Consider the following 14,498-nt stretch of genomic DNA (forward strand, 5'->3'; position numbering starts at 1 on the left):
TTCCAGTCTCTCCAGTGCTAGGGCTTTATTTTCAGTGTCTGTGTCTTTCTCTTGCATTCCTCTTGAGCATTTACTACTATATCTTGGCTGAGTCTGCAGCTGGTAGGACTCAAGGAGACTCAATTACCCAGCATCCTAGGAGCAGGGAGTTAGGAGGGACATGTGGTAGTAGCTCTTGCACTGATTCCTCTCTCTATATCAACCACTGTGCTTACCTATTACCCACTGGGGCCTGTATGAGTATTTAAAGGGAGAGGGCAGAAATCAAGACCAATAACTGTCTTTGTAGAAATCCCTTGGCCTGCCTTCCAAACTGCTACCTCCTGGCAGATTTTCATGGTGGGCAGAGCCCAGGAAATGAGAATGGGGGAGAGACACTATATCTCAAGTAATACTGATAGCTTTGCAGTACTATCACTCGCAATGGAATTGCCTTGTCAGCAGTGCCAGGCATCAGTGCCTGTTTAGTAGTTCACCTTTGTCTGCCTAGCTTCTGTGCTCAATATAACTTTGGAGTTATTTTATTAAGTTCTTTGGAAACTGTCCTTCTGTGTGAAAACGAGCATCCTCGTGTCCTGATTCCAACTCTAGAATAATTTGAAGTGGGATGAGGGACAAAAATAACAGAGTCAATAGTACTTTTACTGTGATAAACTTAAGGTACAACCAATGTACTGCTGACTAGAAAAACCCAGACTATGGCCATGGTGTCCAGGTGAGAGACCATTTTTTCCCCTGGGCCTATATTTCCAAAAAGCTGTTCCAAAAAACAAACAAACAAAAAAAACCCACTTTGAACAATGGACTACACGGGCCTTATAACCTCAGTACAGAACATCTCAATTTGCTCATTGTTTGTCTTAGAGCCTGTATTTCTTCTTTAAAAATGGCAACCACAGCTTATATTCAAAACACTCCCCCATATTCCTTAACTTCGGTTTGGATAAGCCCAACCCTTTACAAGCCATCAGCCTTCCTGAATAAAGGAGAATCCTCCACTTGAGAGGAGATGGCAGGTTGACATTTTAACAGTGGTTCTGACAGCAGCAGTGCTCTAAAAGCATACTCAGCCCTCCCCTCCAAAAGGACACCCTGCTGGCTAAGATTCTTCCATTGTTTCCAAATACAATGAAGAGGAAATGGAAGTTAGGGACCAGTATTTGTAGCAGCAGCAAAGTGCTCTGGCAAATTCTTTGGTTGAATGAGGCAACCCTGCTGCTACAGTTAACCTCCTTGGACCATGAGGGACTCAGCCATGACTAGAACAGATGCCAAGGCTTGCTGGCCAGGGCAATGCAATACCAAGTATGGGCCCCAGTTAGTAAGGAATAGGGAATTGAGCTGGATAACAGGGCAGAGTGTGGCCACAACTCCCTTCCTGCCACTGCCTACCTGAGGGCTTTTCCAGGATAGAAACTGGCTACTGGTGTCAGGGCCTTGGCAACAGCAGCGGCATTAGTTGTTTGTGCGCCTCAGATCCTGGCTGGATTATAATTTGCTCTGTGGTTGGGGGATGGCTGACCCTGGCAGCTACCATGAATCTTGGTTCCCTGAGCCAGGCCACAGGCTGAGAAAGCAATTAGATAGAGGAGCTCCTCCTGAGCTCACCTCTCCGCTTTCCTTAGCTTGGAGATTGTAGAGAAATAGGTGAACCTTTGTCAGTTTCAGATTTCTTTGGTTTTAAGAAAAAATAAGTAAGAAAACATTGAACCCTGTTGGGGAATGCTAAGCTTATGGTCATTCAGACTTTAGGGGAAGTATAGGGCCAAGCCACAGTGGGGAAGCTCTCAGTTCAAGGTGAGAACTTCTTTCTTAGACAGTTGTTAGCTATGGTGGGAAGAATTCAAGGCCTTGGCACCTGCTTATCTAGCCATGGTGAATCCAGACTGATCTGCAGAAAATGCTTTCCTTCTGGGCTAACTTTTCCCTTTCCAACTCCCCTCTTCTCACCTTATTAGTTAAAAAAGAAGAAAAAAACAATAAAACAATAAAAATAAATAAAGGCCATTTAAAATATAACAATAAGAACCCCCTCCCCCCAATAATAAAACATGTATGCAGAAGTCAGCTTTAGTAGAGTTACTCATGGCCCATAGTGTGAAGCCCTTAGAGTAGGCACCTGTAACCCCCAGCAAGGAAGAGGCAAGATGAAATAGGAAGTGGTAGGCCCACAGTCTTAGGACAGGAGGAGGGCCACCCCAGCCAGGGCTGAGAGTGGGCCTCTTCCCCCTCATGTAGATGCTGGGGAAGGTGGGGATGGAGCCAATTTGCTTAAGCCTAGCTCCTTCCAGGAGGGAATCTGCGAATCCTCAACCTTTGCTCACATTCTGTTAAGTGTAATTCGTCCTTCTCTGCTTCCCACTGCAAAACTTGAGTGAGGTCCTGAAATTCTGTAGGCAAATGCCCTCAAGACAGCCAGATCTCTGTGGGAAATGGCTGGGTAGAGTGGAGCTGCATTGGAAGCTTCTCTCTGAGACTTGAGAGGCTGATTGTGGTGTGGGTGGGTGGTGAGTGCATGATGTCTTTGGTGTCCTAGTACAAAGGAAAATGAAAGAACATGTGTGGTGAGTGCTTGCTGGGCAAACTGTGGGAAGGATGGTGTGGTTGTTTGATCACATCCTGCTACAGCTTCTATTTGTTGCTTCTGTTCCCTAGGGTAGAAGCTCAGGGCCTCTCTGGCGTCTTCTGGCTGGTTGGGAGCACTGCTAGATAAGGGGCAGTGAGCGACATCCAGAGAATATGGAACAAACTGCTAACTAACTGCTATCTACTTGCTAACAAACTGCTGACACAGATTGGAAGCATTTCCCATTGTGGATGGGCAGGGATGGTGTGGGCAGTCTGCTGGTGGAATTAGAAATTGCTGGGCCCCAGGAGTAGGCTCTCCCTGAGACATTTGAGCTGCTCTTCCCCGAGCTTGATCTTCTCTTCCAGTTCTCGCTGTTCAATGATGAGAGCAGATTTCATCTTCACAAAGTGCTGGTAATCTTGGAGCTGGTCCTGAGGCAGGTAGCGGGAGACCATGCCAAACACCAACTTCTCCCGCCGGTCCACATGCTCCTTCAGCTCCTTGGCATCTGCCAACTGCCCTGTCAGCTGCTGCTTCTTCTCTATCAGCACCAACTGGGGAAGCAGAAAACCAATTAAGGGCCATTCCAATCACTAGTCATCTGCCTAACCCAGTGTTCCACCGGGTTAGGCTCCATCTGTCTAACCCAACTACCCACTCTGCTACCTGGTTGGTCCTACATAGATTTCCTTCCCTGAAGCCCACCTCCATACAAAAGCCTTTCTTTCCTGTAGCAGGGGGAGGACATATGAGACAGTTATTCTGGACAGAGGAGTGTGCAATCATCTTTTTCCATCTCTAAACTGTCTTTAATCCATGGACCAACACTGGGATTGGCATAGGGGAAAGATCTGACAAAGCCAGCTCAGGCCCTTTCCGTCTGATGAACAACCATCACTGTGACAGTGTGTTCAAATTGGTGGCTGTTTCTGTGTGGTTGTTCGTGTGTGTATATGTAGCTGTGTATACACATGCATATGTGCCTCTTATTGCGGATTCAAATTTGTATCCAAAACCACTTGTATAGAGCAAGCTAATACGGTCTTGGTTCAGGAATGTATGCAGAGTGACCCAAACTGTGGAACTGAGAGTCTCCCAACTACATGGTGAGATCTCCTCCAATGAGACAGAGAGGAGAGAAAGGAGAGGAGGGGAGGGGAGGGGAAGGAAGAGGGACAGAGAAGGAGGGAGGGGGAAAGAGAGGGAGAGAGGCAAAATTGTTGCTATTGCTGCTGCTACTACTGCTATTATTACTTCTGGCAGCTAGTACTGATTCAGTGTTTACCCTGTTCCAGGCCCTGTTTTAAGTCATTGACGTGGATTATCTAATTTAATTCTCAAAACCTCATGAGGTAGGTAGTGTGTTCATTCCATTTTTAAAGAGATTGAGACAGAATGAGGTTAAGTAAATTGCCTACAGTCACACAGCTCATTAGCAGTAGAGCCAGAATTTCAAAGCACTTAAAAGCCAGTGTCCACACTCTTAACACTATGCTCTACTGCCTCTCAGACTAGCCAAACTTGAAAGAAGGAGCCCTGAGAAGAAACAGATGGCATTTCCCTCCATCTGCACTCCAGGGACCCCAACTCTACCTTCTCCTGGTTGGCCTCTGAATCGATGCTGTTAAGAGCATTCTCCACCCGGGCTAGTCGTCCAGAGAGTGACAGCAACAGGTTGACCACTTTATCCAGGTCCCCAATAAACAAACGGTATTTTTCAAACTCATTGGACTTGCAGACAGCTTTTAGGTTGGTCTCCACCTCCTCTCCAAGAGCAGAATTGCCACTGATATCCTCTAGCAATCCTCGCTGTGCCTCCCGCAGGACAGAAAGTTTTCTGCCAATGCTTTCAATAAGCTGTATCTAGGAGAAACAAACAGAAGGCAAAGGATGAGGATGGGGCCCAACAGAAACTGATCTGTGCTTGTAACCTCTGTTCTGGGAGCCAAGTAACAGATGTTGTGTTCTATCCTAGTCATTGGCAACAAAGGAAATCTGGGCAAGTCATGAGCAATTCCAGTTTTCTGGACAGGTAGCTTCCCTCCCATCTCTTAGGATCTGGGAGGAATCTCTGTCACCACCAAACTTCTTGGTATTACCGTGTTTCCCTGAAAATAAGACCTAGCCAGACAATCAGCTCTAATGCGTCTTTTGGAGCAAAAATTAATATGAGATGGGTATTATATTATATTGTATTATATTAAGACCCGATCTTATATTATAGTAAAATAAGACTGGGTCTTATATTAATTTTTGCTCCAAAAGACGCATTAGAGCTGATTGTCCGGCTAGGTCTTATTTTCGGGTAAACACGGTAGGTAAGTGGTACCCATGGGCTAATGCTAAATGTAACTTAATAAATACTTGCTGAGACTATTTACTAAACAGGAACTGGAATGCTTGTGAGAAGAGAGGTTGGAAAAGCATTGTCATCCAGTATATGCCTGTTTGCTTCATTCATTCTCTTTCTATTTAAGTGCCTCTGATGTTCATGGCACTTTGCTAGATCTTCACTCCCTCAGCTTGGCTTTTGAGGCCTTTTGGATAAGAGTGTGAGTTCTGGAGTTGCGAACACTAGGTTTGACTTCTTGCTCTGCCACTTCCTAGCTATGTGACCTTAGAGGGACTTCTTTATGGAGTTTTACTTTCTTCATCTTCAGAATGGGGGCAACTGCAGTACCTCCTTCATTGAATTGTAATAAAGATTCAATGAGATAATGTGAGCACAGACTAAGTGCTCAGTAAAAGGTGGCTGCTATTATTTAGTCTGGCCCCACTCTACCATTCTAATCTCACTCCTCAGAACCTTTCAGGATTAGCTCCTTATTCTCCTATGTGTTCACAACACTCATTCTTGTGTTTCTGATTTGCTTATGCACTTCTACCTGCTCTGTATCTCTTTCTTCACTTTGTCTATTCCGTGCTTTCTTCAGAGCCCAGCTTTGCCCCCATCCTCTCTGCTGAAAGACCTTGTCCCCATAACTCTTCTCTCAATGATCTTTTTCTTTGCTGAACTCTCCAGTCATTTAGAATTAGAGGCCTATCGTGCAATTTGAAATTGTTCACTTTCTGTTTCATGTGTGTGCTCCTGATCCCTATCCTACTATCGATTGTAAGTTTCTCAAGGGAAGCACTGCCTGTGTCTTCTGATTTGTCTCCCCCATAGGTAGAACCAGTTCTGGGACTGCAATCACAGGAAGGCGGTGTGATAGAAGTGGAGTTTTAGAGTTGGAGGTGCTTGGATTCCAACTCCACCTCCTCAAAACTATGTAACCGTGGGTGAGATGCCCAGTCCCACTGAGACTTCTGTTTCCTTATCTGTAAATTGGAGAAGTGCCTCTTCTCCTCCCACCCCAATTCTTGTGAGGGTTTAAATGAAATCATACAGGTAAAATAGTATTGTGCCTGACACATTAAGCACTCAATATGTGTTTATTGCTGCTGCTGCTATTATTATTATTATTATTATTATTATTATTATTACTATTATTACTTGGGTGGTATTACTTCTACCACCACCACCACCACCACTACAATCATCTGGTTAGAAACGCAGCTCTACCACAAAGCAGTGGGGTGACCTTGAGCAAATAACCTCTCTGTCCCTCCATTTCTCTATCTAAAATATGGGATCACAATAGTACCTACACATCATAGTGATGCTATGAGAATTAAATGAATTAATACATGTTACATGCTAAGCATCGTATCTTGCATACAGGAAGTATGCTTCAGTGTTTGTTTTTTTTATTATTATTTCTACCCAGACACTCTGGGACCATAGGCTTGTAGTTTTCTAGAGTGTGTTCCTTCGTAGTACTTTATTTAGAGATGTCCAAGGTGACCAAGACCAAGAGAGTCTACTCTGGGTCCAGGGCCTGTTGTCATATTTCAGAACTGGTCAAAATTGAGGAAATCACCATGATCTTAGTCTGAAGTGTAGTAAGTTTACATTTAGGGAAAATTCCAAAACCCCCTGGGAATGAGGATCAATGACATGAATGAGCAACACAATTAGATGCCAAGAGGCTTCCTGTTATATCCCCACCCCCTGCTCTCCAAACAAAACAATGCCAGGAACAAGGGAGGGATGGGGCCAAATGATCAACTTGGAAAATCACCTACCCACCCCAGCTCTTAGGTTCCATAGGTCTGGGAGGATGAAAGTGGAGAGAGCCCTTTGTTTCTTGGCACTTGGGCTTTGCAACCTGAACTCCACCCCTGGGGTAATTGTAGTGGATAGAGCTGTGGAGTCATCACAGACCCAGTTAGAGCTGAGCTGCTTTTCTGGGATATTACAAATCAGTGACAGTCCTCCCCTATCTTCCTCAGAGACAGAAACTGTCCCAGCTCACCCACCATCACTTCAAATCACTATCTGTTGTTTTGTGCTTTGCCATTTCTGATCATTTCTCTTTCTTCTGGTCAGACATTTATTAGGTTTTCTCCTAATATAAAGGTCCTGAGTAAGGCAGGAACATCCCTGCCATGCTCAGGGAACATGGAATACAAGGAAGCAGGCATCTGGATCAATACAACTTTGGTACCACCATGCTTCCAATTCTTTGCCTGATATTTTGTTTCAGATTGGAAAGTAGCGGGGGGTCTCTTGTAAATAGCCTTGAGCTTTCCTACAGGTCATGTCCTGAATGAGAAATATGGGCAGGCCAGCAATTTACATTGAGTTCAAATGTCCACAAAGTGGTAAATTGGGCCTTTGAAGTTGCCATGGAAACCTAGTTGTTTATGAAATAAAATGTGTAAGTGCAGGGAGGGCAAAGTGATTCCAGGAATTTGATTAGAAAACCAGGCTAGTGGTACTTAGAGGAAGAAAGGGGAGGCTTTGGAACAACAACAACATCTCCATTTATCTATTTAGTATTTAAAAGAGATTACTATCTTTGCAAAGAAATACTAATATTTACCAGCCCGTAAGTTATTTTCTTGCTTAGTTAGTCTGTACTGTCTCCCAGAACATTACACAGAGAATACAGTCAGTGAGTGCCATTGATTATAGCTGACTGGCAAAACTCTGATGTGCCCTGGGCAGTGAGTTACTTAACAAGTCTGGCTTATTTCAGAGGGACAGCGCAATAGAAAGTCAGGCAGTTTTGACTTCAAGTCCTGGATCTGCCACTTAGTTTGTAACCCTGGGCAACTTAGTTCTCTCAACTGGTGAAAGGGGGATAGTAATGTCTACCTTGTAGAGTTTTAAGCTTTAGAGAGACACTGCAGTGATGATTATGATTCCTCCTACTATCACTATTATTGACCAGATGAAAAAAGTAAAAAGACTGAAATTTCATTTGTGAAAAACCCAAGGAGGCTATTTGATTTCCACACTGAAAATACAGGAATAAACCAAGATGTTCTGGAGAGCATAGAAGACAAATTGCCCTCTAGACATACTGAAGCTACATGCTGAAAAATTCTAAGGCATATAAAAATGTTCACCTTTTTCTGAGCCAGTTCATGGTCAACTTCTTCCTCTCCTAGGCCAATTTCTGCCATCTCAGGTTGGTCTTTCAATTTGTTCAACAGCTCTGCCTTGGCCACAGAAATATTGTAATAAGCTGAATAAGAGGTAGGGATCCCTGGGGCCCCCTGAGGAGGCGAGAAGTGCTGAAATTCTTGTCTGTGGGAACAAAGAATGACCATTTGAGCACCTCTTTTGGGAGGCTGCTGACCTTTCTGCTCTTTTGTTTCCCCATTTATGAAATAGGACCTTGCTTCACCAAGGAGCTGTAAAATAAGGAAATAATGGACCAAGAAGCACTGTTCAAATGTAAACAGGCCACATGAAGGCTATTAGAAGCCAAATAATGGCCAATTTTAAGAACTTAGAAGGCTATTTTCTTGCCCCTGACTTCTGAAGCTACAGGGCCTTCTTTAGAGAACATTTAGTTTGGTCATGGACACACTACTAATATCCAGAAAAACTGACAGGCCCCTAAAGTTCTAGGCTTCTTATCATCAATGATTCCCCTTGGTTCATGGCCCCAGTATATGGATCCCAAGGGAGGGGCTATGTGGTAGAGATGTATCTGAGATTTTAACTATTTGTCCTCCAAGCCTGTTGGTTTCCATCCTACCCATCCCCTACCACCACCCACCCCAACTCTATCTAGTCTGCTTGCTTACAAAGGCACCCTGAGGCTTTCCTGGACACTCTGATAATTTCTTCTTTCCCGGTGGTACCACTCCTGCTTGAAATGGCCCCTCCACTGCAGATCTCCCACAGCAAAGAGGTCACCCATGACCTCAGCAGTGGTCATCATGTTGGAGGCTGGGGTTAGCACCCCTGCCAGGGACTTGTCACGGCCCACCACATCTCTCATGAGCTCTTCTGAGACTGCCTGCTGTGGGGCAGGCCTTCGGTCTGAGAAGGGATAGCATCTCTCCACTTCTGGCATATCCCCAGTGGCCCCAGCCTCCTCCATAGTTGCAGGATGAAATGGGGGGAAAATGGAACCAGTGGCACCCAGGGGCTTGACAAGTGTAGCAGCAGACCCTGTTGTCTTGGGTTCACTGAAGCCCGTGGGGCTGAGATGCTGTTTCTCGGAGCCCCAGCCCATGAAAGAGAACTGCTCCTCAGGAAAGAAGTAGCTCTGGCTCCATGCTGGCTTAGGTTTGGACTCTTCTGCCATCAGGCCTTCTGGTCTGGTGTGAGGGAGGAAATAAAAAAGAAACGCTTCAACATCAGGTTTCAGGGACGCAAGGACAAATAATTCTACCCATGATTTATGCAAGAGGGAGGCCCACCCCCACTATATTCCTGTTGCCTACCAGCCACCCCCACTTTCCACCTGTCTGTGTCACTGCCCCTTCGCTAACCTCTAGCTGTTTGAAAGGAAAAATAGGAGAAACTCATTAGTCATTTTTGCAGCTATTTGCAGCTCTTAGATAAAGGTAAAAAATAATGGTTAAAATGCTCCACAGCTATTTACTGATTCACAGTATGCTGTCTCCTAATTCATCACACAAAAGAAACTTGGGCATGCCAATATTCATCATCCCAGTTATTCATTTCACATGTAGGTTTTTAAGCTAATAACACTGATAAAGGAACACTACTAGCTAACATCACACAGTGCTTTACTCTGTCCCAGAAGCTGTCCTAAAATGGATGGGTGTGGGTGAGAGTGTAGATACAGGTATATAATTTAATGCTCATGACAACCATTTTACAGTAAGGAACATGAGGCATTGAGAAGTAAAGTGAGTTCCCCAAGGTCACCAGACAGTAAATTGCAGGCCCGTGATCTAGACCTAGGCGACCTAACTCCAGAATCTGTGCTTTTAGCCACTATGCTACACCCAAAGGGACAACTTGACTTTATATAAAATCCTGCAAGTAAGGAATTTTCTGACTGGACTATATCTATGTTAGCAAAGAGAACATTCTGGAGGGAATATGAATGTATAGGATAGGGAATTCCTATCTATAAGAAATACATTTAAGGCATATGTGAGAGTTCTGAGTCAGAAAGTGCTGAAAGAAAGAACAGAATTAAAAAAAAAAAAGCAAGATGTGGCTATATGTCGATTATGTCTCAATAAAATTGGGAAAAATAAAAATAAATTTTAAAAGTGTGTGCTAATTGGAGAGACACTCAGTTCCCCAGCAGACATAGCCCTGTACCATATTATAGTGGATCATATTAGGCACTATGTTCTAAGATTCCTTTTCTCCTTATCTCCATTAATAGGGCAGAGGTTACAGATCTCTGAGAACATAATCTGAATTTGAAAAGGAACACTGAAGCAAAAATCAGATTCCTTCCATAGAGCACTGAGAGGAAATGCATAGAGTCCATAAAGCAAACTATTCCTGTACCTGAACCAGTGTTATTAGACTTAATTAACACTCAATAATTCCACTAACCTGCTTCTAAATGTACCCCAGCATTTTGTATGAATAGTATGTGGGTTACGGAGGTAAAATGCGTTAACTTGGCTGAAATTAGGACTTTTGTTTTTTGCATTTTAGATTCAAAATATTACACATCTTCTTGCCCCTAACACTATTCTCTCTTACAAAATCTTAAAGCCACTTCGTTCTGGTTAGAATCCTGTGCTCTCCGAGGATCTTGAATAGGATCTTCTTGAGGAACCCAGAGATCCTGGGATGATATAGTGGGCACAGTGAGCCAGACTACCTGGGTTCTGGCTACCTGTGATCTTCTGCAAGTTACTTTATCTCCCTGTGCCTCACTTTTCTCATCTAAAATATGTAGGAGACTAATGGTATCTATTTCATAGGTTTGTTACAAGGATGAAATCAATTGATACATGAAAGTGCTTAGAACAATGCTTGGCACATGGTAAGCAGGCAAAAAATACTACGTATGTTGAGAAGATGCTGTTTCTTAAGTCTCCATCATTCAAAGAAGCATCTATAATTGATTTTTTGCAGCCATAAGCCAAGGCTGTATGTAAGCAAATGTTTCCCCTTGCATCTCATAGTCATTTTTTAAAAAAAAATCTCTGGAACAAGTTACAAGATCTCTAGTAACAGCAATTTCGTTTTCTCGGGCCAAGGTGCCAAGGTGAATGGAGGCACATAAAAGAAGAAGGACTAGGAGGATGACAGAAGTAAGCCTGGGGCTTGTAACTACTACCACTGGTACACATTACCCTGCAAGAGACAGGAGGGCCTCATAAAGGCCTGGCCTACTATAAGGACAAGATCGCTCAGAGAGAGGCTGCCTAGGACAGCTAAATAGGCATGGGTTTGGGAGTCATACAGATCTGGCTTTGAATCTTTGCTTTGCAATTCTGACTTAGTCCCTTATCCTTGTTCTGCTTTAGTTTCCTCATCTGTCAAATGGGAATAATAATGGCATATAGGACTATTGGGAGGATTAAATGAAATAATGGATATAAAATGATTAGCAGTGCCTGGCACATAGCAAATATGTAATAAATGTTCATTCATTCATTTATTTATTCTTCTGAATATTAAGTGCTTATTATGTACCAGGTCACCTTCCCTTCTCCTTGCTGTGATAGGTGACAATCACAGACACTTTCCACAAAATATTTTCTAATTACAACAAGAATGCTCCCCAGCTAGATGGACAGCTTGAGAAGCAGTCACCTGGGGGGATCTGATAAGAGATTCTCACAGTGTCTGGGAGCCAGGCCCTGTAAGTGCTGTGCTTGTGGCACTCAGGCTGAGAAACCTCAACTAGCTCCAGATAACCAAGTAATGGATTTGCCTGTCAGTAAAAGACATGATAACAAGTCTCAGGCAGGTTCCTTATATAAAGGGATTTAAAGAAAGCAATTAGAGGATAGACACCTGCCCTCCCTACCCCCACTCCCAGCAGAGAGTGGGCTGAGCTTTCTGTGGTAGGACTGGCAGAGCTGAAAGCCGAACCCTTTTGCTTTGGAGCAAAGAGGACAACCATACACTGCAGGGCATGCAGATGAGCATTTGCACAGTGAAGGGAACAGACACCTGTGGCCAGACTACATTCCTGCTTTGGCTTCCCTGCCCAGGCAGCTCACCCTGTCAGCTACCACTGAATTAAATGCAAAGAGATAGGGAAACAAGGGTAGGGTGATAGAGAAAGTGGAAGAGGAAAAGAATGTTCTTAACTGTTATAAGGAATCATCAGGACAGAAAGCACCCATCCCCAGGAACACCTTTGATGCTGCGGTGATGGGACTAGTTTAGAAGCCCCAGCAGGTCCTAGAGCAGAAGCAGGACAAATTGCAAACTGGCCTCTTGTTCTGGAGAGCAAGCAGAAGAAAAGGCAGAAAAAGGCCCTGAGCTAGGCTTCTGGGAAAGGCCTAGTACAGGCAACAAGGGTTTAATACCCTCTGGCTTAGGGGCCAGAAACTGAAGCATACCTTAAAGGCAAACTGGGAAATAATGAATATAATATTTTGATAGTGATATTTAGGGATAAGAATATCAACAACTACAATTTACTGAGTACCTACTATGTGCTAAGGATGGGGCTATATCCTTTACATAGATTATCTTCATATTCACAACAACCAGGTGGAAAAGTCATCATCATGCCCATTTTTCCAGGTAAGAAAACTGAGGCTTGGAACAGTTTAAATAAACAGTCCAAGGTCATGCAACTGGTAAATAGTGGAGGTGGAATTCAAACTCATGCTACCTGCCTCTTCAGGGACCTAATGTCTTCCATAAGGACTTACTTGGAGGGATCAGTGGTCTCCTGCTCCGATGTCCTCCAAAGTCCACCGGCACCATAATAGCAAGGGGGCTGAGCCTTCTCAGGTTGAGATCCCAAGTGGCCCCTTATTGGAGGCAGGAAATCACTGGAATGGAGAGCAAAGGACTCTTGCTCTGCTGGGAGGCTTTGTGTGCCCTGCCTTGAGACCTCCAGGTGACCAAAGCCCAGGAGTTGTGGCTGCTCCAGGACCTCCTCAGTATTGAGAGTACAGGGACCAGTGCTTTCTGAACTGAAATACTGGGGTGGCATCTCGTCGTCCTCCCCTCCCTCCTCCTCCTCCTCAACCCCCTCCTCCTCTTCTTCAGCCTCCTCCTCCTCCTCTTCCTCCTCCTCTTCCTCTTCCTCCTCCTCTTGCTGCTGCTGTTGCTGCTTGTGCTGCTGTTGCTGCTGCTGGGCTGCACGGAAGAGCCTGTACTTCTCCCAGTTGGGAGGAGGAGGGCGAGGTGGAGGAAAGGCCTTCTTCCTGGCTCCCAGAGGATCCGGCTGGGTCTCATCAACTTTGGTAAAGAGCTCCCTTCTATGCTGCCCCCAGGCCCGGGAGCTCTGGGGTTCCAAGCTGATATGGCTCTCTGAGAAGGCACGACTGCGCAGTGGGTGGGACGTGGAGGCCACGGGGCTCCCCTCCTCATAAACTGAAGTTTCCTCTGTTTTTTTTAAGGAGTGTTTGAAGTCTCCAAGGAGGTCAAGAGAAGAGATTGCTCGGTAGCTTGACAAATCCAGTGCTGGATTCTCAAGGCAAGAATGGAAGTGGGTTGCCCATGAAAAGCCAGCGTTGGAATGAGACATTTCCCTGCAAAAGAGCAGATGAGGATTGTATAAAATAAGCAAGTTGCAGATGGTCCCTATTTTGGATGACATCATTTATGTAAAATTTAAAATGGCCAGAAAATAATTTAATCTATATTTAGTAAATGTAATAATAGTAATCTGTAATATATAATATTGATAGGTAACACTTACTGAGTATGTACTAAATGCCAGGCCTACTGTTTTAAGTGCTTTCCATGTCTTAATGTATTTAATTCTCATAATAACGCTAGGAAGTTGCTATGATTATTGTCCTGATTTTATAGCTGGGGAAACTGAGGAATGGGCAGGTTAAGTAACTTGCTCGGAGTCATAAAGTTAGTAAGTGGTAGAGCTAGGGTTCTAACCTGGACAGTCTAGCTCTGAAGTCTGAATACACACACCACCCCTGTCTCTTTGTAGCACTCAGATTGATTGTTCTGTGTGCTTAGGCTTACAAGTCTGGTTGCCTTGCTTCGTCTGCGGTTTTTGTTTGTTTTGTTATTAATTATGAAAAATGCAAATATTTACAAACATAGAGAGATTGCACTAATAAATACTAATATTCCTACCTACTGCTCAGAATAAGTACATCTTAGTGCTATGCCACTGATGCTTCATGAATTTTTCAAAAAAATTTTTTATTAACATTTATTGGGGTGACAATCGTTAGTAAAATTACATAGGTTTCAAGTGTACAATTCTGTAATGCATCATCTGTATATCACATGTGTGTTCACCACCCAGAGTCAGTTTTCCTTCCATCACCATATATTTCACTGCCGTTTATCCTCATCTCCCACCCCCTTTTCCCCTTACCCTCTGATAACCACTAAACTGCTATCTGTGTCTATAAGCTTTTGTTTCTTTATTTGTCTTGTTCCTTTGTTGCTTTCAGTTTTATATCCCACATATCAGTGAAATCATAT

At 44.0% G+C, this 14,498-nt stretch overlaps 1 protein-coding gene across 4 annotated transcripts in view; it reads right to left on the reverse strand.

Annotated features, from left to right (window-relative positions):
* Positions 1-623: 623 nt before the first annotated feature.
* SHROOM4 (shroom family member 4) overlaps positions 624-14,498 on the reverse strand; it is a 234,895-nt gene continuing 221,020 nt past the window's right edge. For 3 of the 4 annotated variants that reach the window (XM_019717324.3, XM_074323223.2, XM_019717325.3), the window contains 5 exons: positions 12,746-13,573; positions 8,711-9,229; positions 8,024-8,204; positions 4,163-4,432; positions 624-3,123 (listed from right to left, as the gene is read on the reverse strand). In XM_019717324.3, the coding sequence (XP_019572883.3) occupies positions 2,854-3,123; positions 4,163-4,432; positions 8,024-8,204; positions 8,711-9,229; positions 12,746-13,573 (2,068 nt within the window). In that variant the 3' untranslated portion in view covers positions 624-2,853. The remainder of the gene's footprint in view (positions 3,124-4,162; positions 4,433-8,023; positions 8,205-8,710; positions 9,230-12,745; positions 13,574-14,498) is intronic. The other variant, XM_019717326.3, reaches the window with a different exon arrangement.

Source organism: Rhinolophus sinicus, chromosome 18 (assembly GCF_057876585.1).
Source record: "Rhinolophus sinicus isolate RSI-liver-muscle chromosome 18, RSI-T2T, whole genome shotgun sequence".
Taxonomy (NCBI): Eukaryota; Metazoa; Chordata; class Mammalia; order Chiroptera; family Rhinolophidae; genus Rhinolophus; species Rhinolophus sinicus.